Source organism: Necator americanus, chromosome I (genome assembly GCF_031761385.1).
Source record: "Necator americanus strain Aroian chromosome I, whole genome shotgun sequence".
NCBI classification, from domain to species: domain Eukaryota; kingdom Metazoa; phylum Nematoda; class Chromadorea; order Rhabditida; family Ancylostomatidae; genus Necator; species Necator americanus.
In genome coordinates, this window is record NC_087371.1 from 32,945,734 (window position 1) to 32,963,338 (window position 17,605).

General features: G+C 39.3%; 1 protein-coding gene across 2 annotated transcripts; it reads right to left on the reverse strand.

The window, feature by feature from the left end:
- Positions 1-13: 13 nt before the first annotated feature.
- RB195_007575 (uncharacterized protein) lies at positions 14-14,216 on the reverse strand (the record flags this gene model as incomplete). Of its 2 annotated transcripts, none has more annotated exons than XM_064181281.1 (19): positions 14-24; positions 68-185; positions 302-458; positions 1,460-1,596; positions 1,680-1,869; positions 1,949-2,080; positions 4,391-4,514; positions 4,572-4,695; positions 5,441-5,575; positions 5,708-5,788; positions 6,565-6,738; positions 6,833-6,913; positions 7,604-7,683; positions 8,054-8,210; positions 9,203-9,322; positions 11,192-11,266; positions 11,372-11,505; positions 11,573-11,678; positions 14,082-14,216. In XM_064181281.1, the coding sequence occupies 19 exons, from the start codon at positions 14,214-14,216 to the stop codon at positions 14-16; spliced, it is 2,271 nt and encodes a 756-aa protein (XP_064038084.1). The 2 variants fall into 2 exon arrangements, with proteins under 2 accessions (XP_064038084.1, XP_064038085.1); XM_064181280.1 differs by lacking the exon at positions 14,082-14,216 and adding an exon at positions 12,847-12,939.
- Between the last annotated feature and the right edge of the window lie 3,389 nt (positions 14,217-17,605).

A 17,605-nucleotide genomic window follows, 5' to 3' on the forward strand; every position in this document is an offset into this window, starting at 1 on the left:
CGCGTCGAAGTGGTTATAATGTCGCTTATTACGATGAAATGTAGTGAACGTATCAAAATGTGCTTACCCGTAGATGCCCATATTCCGTGCATAGGATCTCCTAAATCTCCGCATAACATTGTACCAGAATTTTGATAGAGATTATAGAGGCCACGACATCGTAACAAATTCGTTAATAATTCATTCTAAATATTTACAAAAATTCATTAACTATATGGTGTTCTTTTACCCAACTCAAGATGCTGATTTATAATAATAGGGACAAAAAATATTTGAAAAATTAAACAATTTGTGAACTCACATGAACATTGTCGGCTCCACGTTGTAAAGCTTTTTTAATAATGTCTGGATTCAGTGTCGTGCGAATATTTTCAATAACATCATCGATATTTAACGAAACTAATTTGGTGAATACTTGGACAAGATTCTCGGTTTCATTGCCGAAATATTGAATAGACCTAAAGTAATTTGTAAATTTTATAGATTTACTAAATATCATGAAAGTTAGATGGGAAGCAAAAAAAAAAGAAACGAAAAGAGGCATTTGCTAGTGATATGCCAATTTTTTAGGGTGGACGAATGCGGTCAGCAATGAGTTTCGTAAGATTGCATCATTTGGGTCTAATTTTCAATGTAGCAATTAGCTGGGACCCAATTACAGATGATTACGTTGAAAACGGACTAAAGGCATCACCCCGTGAATCTAGGGTGGTACGTATTGCAGGAGGGAAATGCCTATACGGGATCGTAGATTGTGGGGAAGAGGGTGATTGCGTTCATATCTCCCTGTATCAGTGTAAGCGGAGAACTCCGGAGCACTGTTTCTTACAACGGCTTCTGTTGCAATGCGCAACCATTGCGCCCCGCCCCCGCCTGCGATTCGTCGAAAACCCATTCAGACGTCCCGACAAGCAATTCACTTCATTCGGACGAATTGCAGGCGTGGGCGGGGCGCAAAGGTTGCACATTGCACAGAAGCCGTCGAAAAAAACAGCGTTCCAGGGTCGTCCGATTACACTGATACAGGGAGAGATGAATGAAATCAGCTTCTTCCCCGCAATCTACGACTCCGTATAGGCATTACCCGGCTGAAACCCATACCATCCGAGATTCGTGGGATGATGCCTTTAATTATCTGTTAGCCGTTTCACCCGCCCTCGTAGAACTCGTCCACTACCAAAACAAGCCAACAAGTGAGACTCTGTTTGTCAACCTTACAGCCTCCCCTGTCCCATGCTTCAGATGGTCAATTTGTCATAAAAGTTGTAATTTTCACTTAGAATTTTTATTGATTCGGTGAGTTTTGTGGGAGTTTTGTTAAGACATCATTGCAATGAAGTGATATCGATTGAATCCCTCCAATTAATTCCATTGATTGGCATTTGATTGGCAAAAAAAAAAACCGTGCTAATAGGGTGATCCGTAAGTTTTTTTTTCCATAGAAATTCATCATTCTTACGACTTCAACAGCATGATATTATTCATGATGTTCTTTGTTGCTACTGGATTCAAGGTTTCACATTCCTCCAGAGAGAATTCGGCGTTCAAATTTGTTGACATCTGGTTTAATGTTCGAAGGTACTTCTCTGCATCTTCCTGAAAAATTTGCTTTCAGTTCATACATGATAGTTTGTTGTTGTTGTTGTTGAAAGAAGTGGTTTGAAAATTTTACTGATCACCTTACGACCTGTATTTGCCCTTTGAAAATGGTTTATTTTTTCCTTAACGTAGTTGATTAGTTCTGAGAGATTGAAATCAACCGAAGAGAGATCCAATGCTTTATCCAAGGAAGAATTCAGTAATAGTGTTGAATTTGCATCAATAGCTGTCAAGAGAGGTTTGTCGTTTTCGCATTGTTTCAGCACTTCCCTAAACAGGTCTTAATGAACCTTTGTCACTAGAGATCACAAAAAAAAGTGTTCACTGTAAATTGGTCCGAAAAGAATACCTGACAGAGAAATTGATAACTTGTTGTGTTGGCAATTTCACACTTTGCTCAAAATTTGACCATACAGAAAACGTTGGATCTTTAATTGTTTTGCAACTGGCTGACATGAATGAGCCACCAAGATATTCGATACTAAAATCTTTACGTTGAATATGGTACAGTACACAGTCGGGTCAAAACGGTATGAGGCACGGACGTTTGTGCAAGCGGCTGCGCTCGAAGCGGTGCGGTGGAGCGTCGACCGCGGTTAGCGGTTGGAATCGATGTGGAACCATGGCAAACTGCAGAGATGGGTGACGGTAGCGAAGATGAGTAGAGGCGCGGTGGAGCGTAGCGGATCGTGTTAGGATCGCGAAGATGAGCAGAGGCGCGGTGGAGCGTAGCGGATCGCGTTAGGATCTTCGCTACCGTCACCCATCTCTGCAGTTCGCCATGGTCCCACCTCGATTCCAACCGCTGCGCTCCACCGCGCCGCTTCAAGTGTAGCCGCTTACGCAACTTCCGTGTCCTTGCTCTCGTGCTTCATGTCGTTTTGACGCAACTATATGTATATTTTTCAATCAAGTGGAGGATTTTTGCGTAACATTTTTGCGTAACGCATACGCTCCCTCTACTTACCACACAGTCGGTACTTCTTTCAACTCGGCGCATACTGTGCAAAGCGATACGGTTTTTGACCGCTTCCATTAGAGAAGTACCTACTTTGTAACCTTGTTAGTAGCTGATTTTGGGCGTGCAATCTGAATTAGCTAATGGTTTCGTTGTTTCGTTTGGGACTACGGAAGTACCATGGGAATTAGGGATTTCTTAGCGGACTTTTTTAAAGGCTGAACGAACCTTTACCTATATCACTCATGCTTCGGTTGTTGATTGATTTACTCGAGCAGGCTCCAGTAATACTTCCATTTGTCTTAATCAGACTACGATTGCCCAGTGGCTTCTCTTCTCGCCAGGATCCGTTAGAGCATCGTATTTTTCTTCGAAAATCTCTGCGAACAAGTCTGGCTATCAAGTGTGCGGTGTTCCTGTAGGTTATTTGAGATCGTGCGGAATCGAGTGGTTCACAGTTTAGGTCCAACAGTTATCGTTGAAACCTCTCACGTTCCCTGTTCATTTATGACCTTATTCTACCTTCTTTGGCAAATCCAGCAGCATCTCTATTATTCCGAACGTTAATGCAGGTCAGAACAGCGAATCCACTTTTTTCTGTGTGAGATGAAATAATCCCTGCATCATTTTTTGATTGAGCGTTCAATGACGGCAACCTTCTTCTTGCTTGCGATGTGAAAAGATTTACGAAACATACGTAAGTCAAAACAGGAAGAGCGATGGAGTGAAAGAGGTGAGCATGGAGGTTGGTGTACTTTCCCGTTGCTTTTATACGCTCCCCCAGCCACTCGTTTCCTCCTGCCCAGCTCGGGGGTCAGGTCGTTCATCATGTTCATTTCCCAACACAGGTAAACGTAGCTGGTGCATTCGGATATATTCGTTCCATTGAGCGTGAATATGGCATCCGAAACCCATCCGTAACGCATGAACATTGTCTTTCGCAGTTTCAGATGAAGAACGATTGTCGTGCCCGGCACGACTTTCTCAGCCAGCCGGCACCCCCTCTCACGCGGCGCGCGGGAAACATTGCCATTGGCAATGTATTACAGTGACGCCCCCACGCCGCCGCATATATAAGGGCTGGCTCCGAGTACTCGGGGTTCCGGTTCTTTCCCTTTCTCCGTCTTTGCAGTGTCGTGTTTTATGCTGGTATTTTTCGATCGATAACTACATACGTCACCACTCATCCGCATTACACCATCTCTCACCGCTAGCACTATCTAACCCTGGCTGGCTGCCCCTGGACTCGAACCACAACCACATAATATCTGTCGCCGAGAACCCCAACCATTGGACCGTTGACAGGCCCACATGCTATTCCACCGTTTATTTCCTATACTTGTGCATTGCCGTGTAGTGTCGCTATAAGGATAAACCACGTATGTAACCACTTCTACCGCATTATAACCACAAGGGATTGTGTTCGGGGGTGGGATCAGGGGCAGCCCCGAGGCCCCGAAGGGGGATCGGGGCAGGGAGATGGGACCCTGCGAGCGAGCCCGCAGGGTTCGGAGGGGCTAGGTCCCAATGAGGTGGCTAGCCCAGCGCAAGCCCTTCCGAATCCGGGCAGTCGGCCTCAGTCGGGTCCGACCATCGATGCCCGCCGCTCCTACTCGGAGCGGATCCGGAGCACGACACCGATGTTTCCACATGTTCTGTCGAATTCGGCCAACATTCATTCCGCCAGGCTGGTGCTAAATGTTATCAGAACGATATCAGCGAAACGAAGGTTTTTAAAATACCGTTTAAGGTTATTCTAGGGAATGAGTCTAGGATAGCGCGACAAGCCTTCTGGTCCCATATATCAGAGGATTTTGTTGTCTGGCAACTTACCTGCTTAAGATGATCACAAAAAATGCAAGAATTGTGGTCGTATAAAATCCGATCATGGAAAAGTGTGCCAAGTAAGTTAGAAGGGACTTATAGTTAGTAGAACGAGAATATTTCGGGACCCCATCTGAAAATATACGTTTATTTTTCCGCTAGTGAGACCCTCCCTCCTTGTGTTTCTTACCTGTTAACGGACTTAAGTATACACTCGAGAGTAGTGCTGATATCACAATAAAAAATAGGACAATAACTCCCGGTATAGTGACAAGTACGCCGGAAACACTTTTCGTTACTTTAAATATGTTCAGCTGAAAGAAAAAAACTCATGGATTCTTTTTCTTATACAATCGCTCTTCTCGGAAGCCTCGGATTGACAAGTGAGATCCCCTAAGGATTTAGTTCTGTTCTAATATTTTACTATTTTAATTAGCCCTGAACCTAATCAGTAAGGCAAGTTCGCCAAGTTCTTTTGTATCAATTAAATAATTATTTTTTATTGTAACACATGTGTTTTTGTTTTATCTGAGGGAACAAATAATCAAAGTTGATTTTCACCAATTTTCTTGCAAAAATTACTACCAATTGTACTTGAGACAATAACTATTGTTCTGATAACAATTAGATATGATTAGATTTGAAAATGAATAGAAATGAATACATATAAATATCGACGAAAACGCAGCTCTGGAAATTAACTAGAACTTTTTCCTCGGTTTATCTTTAATCGTCTAAGTTATCAGCACTTTTCAGCTAATTATGTCAGCTTCCTGAAATTTTTATTTCGATTTTCGTTGCCGATTTTTCAAGGAAGTTCCCTTTTTTAAATGGGTCCCTATCTCTTGTACGCTTCGCAGAGAAATTTGTATGATCATCATTTTAAGGTGAGCAGAAACAGACGGGCAGATGGAACGAAAGACAGACAGAGAGACGGACAGAGAGACAGACAGAGAGACAGAGAAACAAATGAACACGCAGTCGGATAATTCAGTGGGTTGGCAAAGAGAAGGAAAGGAGACACACAAATCCCACATATTTTGTGCGAAATCAACTCACCGATGTTAAATCCCGAAGAATTTTGTTGATTTTATTCATCAACGTATCTACGGTATTACGCTGATCAGATAGTAGATTATCGGGTAGAAATTCTTTCATTTTCTTCTGGATTTCTTCACGTACAACAGGTTTTATCTGAAGTCGAAGCATGGATGGATCAAAGTGTTAAATTTCCGGTGAAAAAAATCATCTTTTCTCATATCTGTCTTTACATAACATATATTTATGAAATATTTGAAATCTATAATTTAAATAAAAGAAACTAACCTTAGTATCTATGAGGTCCAACGCACTGCTATTGATTTCTTTTAAATTATCGATGATGCTACTTTTAATAGGCACAAACTCCTAAAACATTTAGTTTCAGTAAACCTCTAATATTTAAATGGCTAGGTGAGGTTTTAGGGGAATTAATGAAATAGTCCCATTTTATATCTTTTCTAGTTTTTAATTTTCTGGAGAAATCGAATTTTCAAAAACTTTTAATGTAATAATACGCGAAAAACTGCTTAGAAATGTCGAAAGTCTTGCTTTGATCATTGGGTTATCCAGAATTAACCCTTGAAAGGTGTTTTGTTTATTTGGAAAACGACTGGGAATAATTGAACGTATTTCCAGAATTTTGAATGAAAACGACGTTGAGAGGAAAAAAAATCCCCTTAGAAGGGATTATGGATACATATCCTAGAAATAATCATTTCCTTGTTTTCCATTTTCATATTTTTACAAATTATCTAGGAAGACCAGTTAGATAAAATGATTGATGAGATTTTCTCTAAAATCTCCGCATCCTCGTTTATTTTGATACCGTAAATCGACTTCACAGGAATTTCTGGCTCTATTTTCCTCTACACGTGAATTCTAAGTCAACAAAAAACAACAAAAACAGTCAACAAAACAAAATGGGAACATGTTGCGCGCGTTCTCTCTCCGGGTGGTTTCTTCTGGGTAACTTGCCATTTTTTACGGTCACCTCGTTATTTTATTGCTAAAATAAAATGCTTTTGCAACTCTAGAGAAATGTTGTTTACTAATGTTCTTAGAATTTTGATGGTAGTTTGAAGGAGACGCATCCTTTCTAGGATTTTTTTTCATGAATCAAAAGAGTTTTTTTTTCTTTTTACCTTGGTCTTTCCTAAAGTGTTTTTCAATGGATTAATGATTTCTTCCAATTTTTCAAGCTTAGTTTTGCAAACACGATTCGGTGATCGATTTTTTAGGTCACGAATCGATCCGTTTATGATGTCGCATTGGCCAGATGATTCGTTAGCTCTTTCTTGAATCGCTGTCGTATTCATCTGAAATTGAAGTAGGATTTTTCGTTTAGAAATGAATTTCGTATTTAATATGTCGTCCAAGAACTTATTCAGTATTTCTAAGATTATTTCATACCTTCTTAAGAATAGTAATCCCCATAAGGTCCAGTAGATCATCAAGTAGTTGTTTAGAAGCTTTCGTAACGTTTTGAACCACCTTTAATAAAACGATGAATGTTTTTGTGAATTAAAGAAAAATTGCTGCGTCATTTAAGGAATTTATTTAAGAAAAATTATGTTATTTAAGGAATTTATTCAAGGAAAATTGCGCTAAAGATTCCGCTCATGTTTTTCTATCTGAAGTATATGACATGGGTCACTATTAACTCCTTTGAGGTAGTCACGCAAATGACTGATAGCCAGTGAGGTAACCTATTTCCTTAGTTAAAGGCATCACCCCACGAATCTGGAGTGGTACGGGTTTTAGGCGGGCGATGTCTATACGGGGTTGGGGAAGAAGGTGATTCCGTTTTTTTCCCTATATCAGTGTAAACGAACTACCATGGGACGCTGTTTCTTACGACGTTCTCTATTACAGCGCGCCACAATTGCGCCCCGCCCCCGCCTGCGATTCGTCCGGATGGGTTTTCGACGGGGGAAAAAAACGAACGACGGTAATGCCTAGACGGAGCGCAACGGTTTCGCATTGCCACAGAAGCTGTCGTAAAAAAACACCGTTCTAGGGTCGTCCGTTTACACTGATACAGGCAGAGGTGAGCGGAATCACCTTCTTCCCCACAATCTACGACCCTGTATAGGCGTTACCTGCCTGAAACCCATACCACCCCTGATTCGTGGGGTGATGCCTCCAACTTTTTAATTGAAATACTGAATTAAATATACTCACTTCGTCGAAAATATTTCCAATGGTATCATTCGCAAAGCAAATCAACGTATTTATCATATTCTCGACTAATGTGAATGCATCTAAAAGTTTAAAATGAGGATTTTTTTTGGAACTCTTTTTTTTTCAAGCAGAAATGAAATGTACTCAAACTGTAAAAGATATGCACTAAATAATAACTGTCATATAAAAAATTTCTCTAAGGAACCATACCTCTTTCCGAAATGGTGCTACGTATTGGACAAACTGACAGTGGACAGCACCGAACGAGGAATGTAGGGTTTTTTTTGGATTTATCAACTTACATACTTATGTTTAATCTCAGGAATATTTTTTTAAATGATACTTTTGGAGGAGTTCAGTGAAAGAATGTGCTAGAATGTGTAAAGTTGTAATTTTCACGACTAAGGAACTAGGATCCCGATGAATAATGTGAATTTCTCTTGTGCTCACCTTTTTTCACCTCTTCAATACGGACAGGCATATTTTCTATTGATGAGAATAGTTTCGGCGAACTTTGATTGTTGATAATAACACCGATGAGAATAAAAACGAATGATCCGAGGAGGAATAAAAGGCATATTATGTGGACACTGGCTCTGGTCTCGTTCTGAAATAAATCCGTATTTCTCTCTGTAAAAAATCTGTATTTCTTGAAAAAAAAAACAAAAAGACAATATATTTTTCCTTTGAGAATTGATCTTGTCCCCAGGATTTTCTTGAAATTTTGCTAAAAATCATCATTAAAAAGACATACATAGATTCCTAACTGGTAGATCAAAACGAATCTCAGCGTAGACATTGATTTTCGTTCAAAATTTATATATTAATACTTAGAACAGGGCGCATATTATTCTACTTGTTCTCATAGAGGTATTGATCCGTTCGCTAGCTATTCACTGTTTCACTGACCTAAACAAATTTCAAATTCTAAATCTAAAAAAATTTAAAAAAATTAAAAATTGAAATTAAAAAAATCAAAATTTAATTCTAAAAATTTAAAAAACTCTAAATTCAATTAAACCTGACCAGTTGAGGTTTTTGGTTAAATATCAGCACTGCGGTGATGGTCTTGCCCGGAAATATGCACTATTGAGTTTATCGTTATTTTTGAATTTTTCCGATTTTTCTAGTTTCCCTTCGTTATACATACGTTCCCAGTAGCAACTATCAAATATGCTGATCATGAATATGAATATAATCATTTTGTCCGAGGATATCGATCGGTTCGCAGAGACTGGAATCCGAGCGACATCGTCGAACACACAAAACCATTGAGCTTCCTAATTGTGCATTTTTTCTTTGAAAAGTTCAGCTTTTAATGAACCTCGACATAGTAAAATGATGTATTGATTTTTTACAAGCTGTATATTTGTTTTTTTTTAATGTTTTTTCTTGTGATAAGTGCAGCTTAGATAGAGATATGGTTTGAAAAAAACGTTAACGACGTTCACCATTCTTCGTAGGAGCAATTTCTCGCTACGCTTGGAAAAAATTGTTTACAATTCGGAGAGGAATAAAGTGCAGGGATTTTCACACTCGACGTATCCGTAATGGGAAGGTTTTATTATGAAAAAAAGACAATTAATCGATAATGCTCACCGATTTTTTGCTTTCATGTTTCCTTGAACATAGACATCGTAGAACAAGGACTACCACTCCAAATAAAAGTGAAACAATTGCAATTATAATGCCGAGTATGAAGAAGGCAATAGGTCCTTTCTGTAATACAAAAGTAATTTTTTTTAAATTTTAAAGTAAATTTTAAATTATTTTACCGTACGCTTATCGACGTTTTCGTGTTCTAAACAGTGAGTTTAAAACTTCGCTTAACCTCAAAAAAACGGAAAAAGTTAAATAGAAAAAGTTCCTTTTGGAGCTTTTTTCAATTTAGTCGCTTTTTATGAAATTCTATCATCTTTTCTGCAAATTCTCCGCCTTATCTTTTTGTACGAAAAATTCTTGAGTATATTTAATTGCCATCTACCAAATTCAGCAAAATTTAAGGTTAAAAAGAATGGGGAATATTTTATGTAGGCTATTATGTAGCTAGAGGAAGTGATCCGCAATAGGAAGGTCCATTGACCAAGATTTCGTTCCTAAATCTTTCTCATTTCGTTTCGAAATCATTTCGTTCCTTTCTTAGAAGTTCATTGACCAAGATTTTTTTCCTAAAATAGGAAAGGGGTGCAGCGAAAGAATGTGAAGGTGCCGAATTTTGATTAGGGTACGGTAAGAAGGGTAACTGGTCCGTCGTGTTGATTCCGATACTTTTCTGAAAATTCTTTTCTAATGAAGAAAAGCGATTGTAGATGGACAAAGAAATCCTACACGGCTCGACTGGAGCGGAATTCGACCATCTAGTAGCCATCATTCTGTAATTGTTACAATTATTCTCTCCGTTGAGCGAAAATTTGATTGAACCAGTGGATAGAAACGAACATTCACATTGTTGACAGAGAAGGGAAAAATCAATAGTCGCTTTTCCGGAAGTTTTCTAGGGACATTGTGATTGGGACATTAAGAAGGATCAAAACTGAGACTGCAGTATCCGCTCTCAAGGAAGTACGAGGCTGTGCGGAACACGAATCGAGGACTATTCGTAATTGCCGCAAAAAAAAAACGGCACGGAAGATGCGGCGCCGCACAAGGCTGGCGCGCTCCAGTCGAACTCCCTGTGGAAAATAGTGCGCCAGAACGCCTGAAGCCGTATCTTCCGGGCCGTTTTTACGACAATTAGGAAGAAATGGACCTGGGATCACCCTCCTCCTCGTAATCTACGATCCCGTATAAGCATAACCCTCCTGAAACCCGCACCACCCCAGATTCGTGGGGTGATGCCTTTAATCGGTAGGCCAGTGTTATCATCTGACGCAGCTGCCGGCATCCGTGCCGAAACGTGTCGTCCGTGAAAACAGCCGACTCCGCCCACCGAACCGTCTTGATCGACCGCTCGCAGCAGAATTCGTCCGAATTCGTCGCTGTTCCATAGTTTTCGAGACATGGAGGCTCACGTGAATTGATTATGGGGATCGAACGACCCGAGTACCTTCACATCGAGTTCAGCGCAAAGGGAAATGTCCGGAAGTTCAGCGCAAAAAGAAACGGAGTGTTCCTGCCAAAGATTCAACGCTCTCTCTCTAGATATTTTGCCTCTTTGGGTTCGACTTTGGCAGTCTGCTGTGATGACAGCAACTTTATGCAAAAATCTGTGTAACTTCCGCCGTGTAACCATGCAAGTTATATCCCTATTCATGCATTAATAAACGTTGATATAATGAAAAACTGTAGAAAAAAAAGCAAGAAGGAGAAACGTTAATCCCCTCTACAGTATGAGGGAGGATTTTTCCGCATACTGTAGAGGGGAATCAGTGCAAGCGTTTATTGAGGACGCGTCGCGTCATTATCTATCAACACGTTCTACGCCGACCATATAGTATTCTATCCGAAATCAAACTATCAAACAATTCTCCTATTCCAATAATGAAAAAAGCAAAATAATAAACAAAACAAATAATAAAATAACATAAACAAATCAAAACAAATAATTTATTCCATTATCAAACAAAAGCTTAATATTCAACGTTGTACCTGATTAGTAGCCAATTTTTCTAGAAACGTCGTAAATTGTTGTCTATCTTTGTTCTCCAATAGACTCTTGAACTCCTGCAATAATTCATATCATTTAAAACTAAGAAAAAAATATGTTAAATTTTGTTTATTTTGCTTTTAAATCACTTTTTAGTAGCTTTGTAGTATTTAAATTTGTACTTTTATTATGCTATCCGAAATTCCAGGTTGTACAGCATCAGATATTCCTCTAGCAATTGAATAAAATGTGTTAAGCGAGCCATGATCAACTATTCTTTGTGAAATGGAGAGATTTGTTTTAGTCGGAGAGCATTCTGTAAATATCGTAGTTTCAATTATTTTCTGGATACATTTACTGCGAATCCCCATGAAATTACATACGCTCCGGTGTCACCGCTAACCAAATGTTGTTTCCTGTTATCTGAAGCGCATTGACAATCATAGAAAAAACTACGAGGTGCCATTTCATTGTCGTCGGCTTCCAGACCTGAAAACATTTAATGTTTAAAATTATTAAAAAATTAAAATTAAAGAACATTATTAAATATGAATTTATTGCGAAATAATAATCAGTCGAGAAATATTTGATGTTCTACTGCAGGCGTGGGAGCTACTCATTTAAAAAAAAATAAAATAAAAAGAAGCATTCAAACCATTTCGGCAAAAAAAAAAGAAAAGAAAGAACAACGTATAAGAAGAAGAGTAAATTCCAGGTGAAATTCAATTCGGAAAAGAATTTCGAGAATTCCTCTTCTCTAGACTTAAAAGCAGCGTACGCGGTGCGGAACCCACAGCGAAATCGAAGAATGAGAATAGTGGATTGCGGAACTGAGCGTAGTTCCGCTGATCTCTCCCTAATCGTCATAAAAGAAGGCGTGGGAACCGATTTAGTTCCTACGAGGTGCGTTAGAACGTGCTCATTGATCTTCGACCGCTCGCACTTAGATGCGGCGCGGGCGCGAAGCTGGCGCTTACTGAAATGGGAGTAAAAAAGGCGTCTTCCGTCTTTTTTTTCGAAAGATAGCGGAATCACGCTACGTACTGTATTCTACTACCCGAACTCCAAGGGTTTTGCTCTGGGTTCCGCTCCGCACTATCAATATCGTGACACGCTGTCTTTAAGGCCTCCCTCAAGGTAATGAAACTTCCATTAGATGATGGATACTTGAATTTTATCGTAGTATTCGAAAGTTTGAAGTTTTTCTATGGGTCCATCAAACTCCTAGCCTTCTCCTGTTACTATTAAAGGCATCACCCTACGAATCTGGGGTGGTATGGATTTCACAGGCTATTTGGGGTCGTAGATTATGGAGAGGAGGGTGATCCCGTCCATTTCTTCCTAATTGCCTTAAAAAACGGCCTGAAATATGCGGCTTCAAGCGTTCCGGGAGCTATTTTCTACAACGAGTTTTGCAGTTTTTTTTTAAATAAGAAAAAAGGGACCCCCCTTTCCCCAATACCACCCCTAAAATTTTCGTTTGGAGCGTTTTCGCCTTTTTGCCTTTCGCACGCACGCGCCGCATCTTCCGGGCCGTTTTTTTACGGCAATTAGGAAGAAATGGACAGAATCACCCACCTGTCCATAATCTACGATCCCGTATACGAGTACTCCACCTGAAATCCGTACCGCCTCAGATTCGTGAGGTGATACCTACAACATCCCATACAGATCTGGAACGAATCTGTCGGAAGGATGGAAGAGTTTGCTGACTGAGGATGGCTTCGAACCATTGACCATACGCTCGCATTCAAAGCTCTTTCTAACTGAGTAACCAACGCATTTTTGTGATTATTTAGAGCCGAGGATATCTACTAAACAGTTCATTTCGATTATTTATGCATGATGATGTTAGGAGCATAGTCGACAGTCTAAATCAAAAGAATTTATGTTCATGTTTGTTGTTGTTCATGAAATTATTTTTCTATAAACGTTTAACGAACGGTGAGAACAATGGTAAAATATGAAATGGTAAGTGTTCTGGGAAAGAATTATCGAAACAGTTTCCACTATCGGAAAATGACGGAGGAAAAAAAAAACACACACACACAATTTCCTTGCTGTTATCTATTCATAAAAGGTATGTTGATGTGATGACTCAGTTATGGATCGTGTAAGCGCTGAACAACCAGCGAAGCGACCATGTTTTCTAATGGTGAAGCATTTTTGTTGTACTCTCATGTGTTTCAAAATATTCCCCGTTGAAAAAACCAGGAGAAAAAACTTTAGCACTATTTCAATAGCGATTAATTGTACTACAGTTGTTTAGTTCATAAAAATATTCCACAGGGGAACTGTAATTCTTCTCTAATTTTTTTTTTAAAAGGAGAATATTCTAAGCGAAAGTCGTGTTTCTTAATAAGGTGAATCGTTCCATACGTGAGAAATGACCGGAGACGTTATTCTTCATAATTTTCTTCGGGATTTTCCATCCAACATTAGGAACTGTTGCGGAAACTTGTCTTTTCCTAGAACGTAGTGAAAAGGTGCCGTCGTCGGAAAATTCGATCCACGAGACCATTTCTTAAGCCGGATTTTTTTTTTGCAGTGGGATATTTGTTAAAATTATTCAAGAGGCGTCTTTCAGTGATTTCCATCGGTGGAATTTTCAGAATTCTAGAATTTGCTAGAGAGAGGATCAATATGGTTATTAGCATAGTTTAGCCGAATTGTTGATTTGTTTTGCGTGGGCGATTATTTACAAATTATTGTGGTTTTTTTCCCGAAAAAAAGATTTTAGAGATCTTTTTAACGTTCTTATGTTGCAGACTCGACTATCGACTGTCTTCTCGCTTATCATTGCGGAACGTGAACGTGGCTGAGCTTTTTTTTAAGGAGGGTGTGGTCCTTCTGATGTTTGTTTACATAGTTTTTCTCATAGATGTACCTTACCTCTAATTTGTCACAAACAAGATATGTAGCAGATAATAAGTTAGAAGCAAGGTTATTCGGGCAGTTGGAGTAATTGGAGCGGTATTGTGGACGATTTCTCGGATTTCTACTACGGTAATAAATACATAGTTGCATAATACGGGCACATACATATTGTTTGCGTACCTAACAAATAGGATCCACAGAAGATATGGATCATCCCTATCTTTCTTTTTTTTATTTTCCTTTTTTTTCTTTTGTTTTTTTCCAGGTATTTTTAGAGGGTGTAAAGAGAAATCAAGAACATCAACATCAATTTCAAAGTTTACGTAAGAAGCTAATGAATTTGACGCGAATATCTGCTCGGAAACAGTTAGACGCAGATCTCTTTGGATTTTTTGGAGGAATTTTTCTTGGATCTACCTAAAACTCAAAAATAAACCCTAGGCGAATTAGTCTATGATTCTGTGAGAGATTATGCCTCATCTCCTTGTTCTCAGCAAGGGATCGGATCAAAGCAGTGAGCTGATCGAGATGGGACACTTAGTGGAATTCTTCTGTTCGGATTTGGGACAGGCAACCAGAGAGTTAGGGAAAAAAAACCTTTTTTTGGTACAAAGAGGATCCACAGGAGATATGGATCATCCTCATTGAAAGAAGAAAAAACCTCTGCTAATGGTCTATTTGTTAAAAGCATCAACCCACGAATCTGAGGTAGTACGGATTTCAGGTGGAGTATTCGTATAATGGATGGCAGACTATGGAGAGGGAGGTGATTCCGTTCATTTCTTCCTAATTGCCGTAAAAAAAAACGGCTAGGAAGATGCGGCGCCGCACAAGGCTGGCGCGCTCCAGTCGAACTCCTTCTAGAAAATAGCGCGCCTGAACGCCCGCAGCCGTATCTTCCGCGCCGTTTTCTACGGCAATTAGGAAGAAATGGACGGAATCACCCTTTCTCCATAGTCTCCCATCCCGTATACGAATACTCCACCTGAAATTCGTACCGGCTCAGATTCTTGGAGTGATGCCTTTAAGTCATTCTAATCTTTGGTGAGGTTCTTCGCCTCGTAGCCAAATTATTGATTGAAAAATAGGTTTAGAATGTTACCTTTTTAGTTACGAAGATATTTATTAGGATAGGAATGAGCGTAGTAGCTTATCTTTAGTTTCGAAGAAGACAGTTTGTCTAAAGGTTCGCCAGTAAACTTATCGAATGAATTCTTGTAACCACATTTAAGGATGAGTGCATTGTGTAGATGCGCTGAACTTCGTCAAAAGTGAAAAATTCAGATATTAGTGAATTTTTTTTGTGGTTGGTGAATACGGTTGAAAAGATGTGAGTAGTGAAAATCCCCTTGATAAGACTATTGAAATCCGATGAATATCGATGATGCTATGAGATCAAATTGAGAATTTATTGCGGAATCAACTGCATTGCCAGGAAGGAAGAAGGAATTCAAATGGAGGAATGGAGCAGGAAAGAATCTGCAGACGTGTTATTTAACAATGATTCATTGTTGAGTGATGACAACATGAGGCGATAGGAAATATATAGATTATCATTTAGAATTACGTAAACTTCAGAGCAGAGTCATCAAAATATTACGTGTTTTCTATGCGTCTCTATTTATCTAAGATAGAGTGATGCTGAGAGAAAAAAAAAACAAACTGATAGGCTCTGAATTTTTTCTTTCAGATAGTCGATCTTAGTGAAAAACATGGATAGTAGAGGAAAAAGTAGTAGTGAGGCTTAAATCATTGAAAATTCAATGTTCTTGTGAGCATCTATCTTTGTTATTAAAGGCATCAAACCAGGAATCTAGGGGTAGTATGGATTTCCGATGGTCAAGGACTATACGGGATCGTAGATTGGAAGAACGGATGGGATCCCGCTCATTTTTTTTCCCAAACGCCGTAAGAAAAAACGGCCCAGAAGATGCGGCTTTTAGCGTGCCGGGGCGCTATTTTCCACAACGAGTTGTAGTGGAGCGCGCCAGCCTTGTGCACACGTCGCATCTCCCGGGACGTTCTTTTTCACGGGAATTATGAAGAAATAATGGATGGGATCAGCATCTTCCCCATAATCTACGACCCCGTATTGTAGGCATAGCCCACCTGAAACCCTTACCACCCCAGATTCTAGTAGGGTGATGCCTTTAACAGCAGGGAGCGGTTGGGTTGTGGTGAAAGCGCTGAAAGTTTAAATAGTCGTAGTCCCGGGCAAGTGTTTTTAAATTTTGCTTATAGAAAATCACAAAATATTCACATATTTTTTCCAAAGGTGTTACTTATTTGATCACATCCTCGCAATTTATCTTCCGAATTTTTCATCACCCATTTTCTTAGGCCTCGTCTTTTTAGGAGAGCACTTAATTCTGGATTTCGCTGATTTTTCTTCTTTATCTAATAAAGTTTAAAGAGACACCGCAAAATTTCACATTGTAGCCGATTCGGACAACGCATATCTTTGACTACCCAATAGGAACGAACTGCTTTGAATTTCTTCAATCCTGAGACGAACATATGGATTCTTAACATACTCAAATTAAGATTTCAACATGTACCGGAGGTCCGGAATATTTATAAAGTTAGAATTGAACCCTTATTTTTTTACTTATATCACAGGGACGTAGCCACGATAGGAATTAATTTTTATTAATGGCTATTGTTTATTAATAAAAAATTAATTTCTATCGTTATTCCTATCGGCGTTATCATTTTCGTCAGAATGAAGACGCTATGGATGACAAATCATTTCAAACGATTCCAAACATTCTACAGAAGGAATTCAGACAACACACATAGCCAATGAATAATATATTGACTTGGTATTTGCTTCATTTGATTAAAATGTTGGCGCAATAGGTCCCCTCGTCCCATTTCTGTGAATTACATGTGCTTCTGTAATATAAGAGACCCTAGCGGACCGCTTAAAAATCGCGTAGGTCATGGATGTGGGGCTAGTTCGTTCGTGAACCCAATACACTTCCTATTGAGGATTATTTCGACTTTGAACATTAGTCCGAAACTTTTTTTTTTGCGTTTTTTGCGATTGATTCGATGATTTTGGTGTCGAAGAACAACATCGCCTTATCAATACAAATATTCAAGTTTTCGTGATATATTTTGCGGTAAGCTGGAGGGTGAGAAGTTTTGATTTTCCAGGGACATCTGGAACATCTTTTACGCGAATACATGAAATCTGCCAAGTTTCTCTATGGAATCATCACCCAATCACAACTGCCCTGCAAAGGACACATTAGATCACTCCCGCCACCATACAAATACTTATTCCGCTATATTGGGATAACTGTATACTTGCACATAAGTACAGAGGCAGTCTTAACACGATTACGCACCAGTTCTCGCTTGAGGTTTCTCTGGTGGTAATTCCACCCCTCGAATGTCATTCTGTAGATTGGCGTAGACAACTCCATACCATTCCGACCATACTGTCTTAGATTTAACGTGGATAGAACAGAATCTTTGTATTTATGTTTTCTTGTTATGCCAACGAGGTTTAGGTGATACTTGGCTCGCCTTGG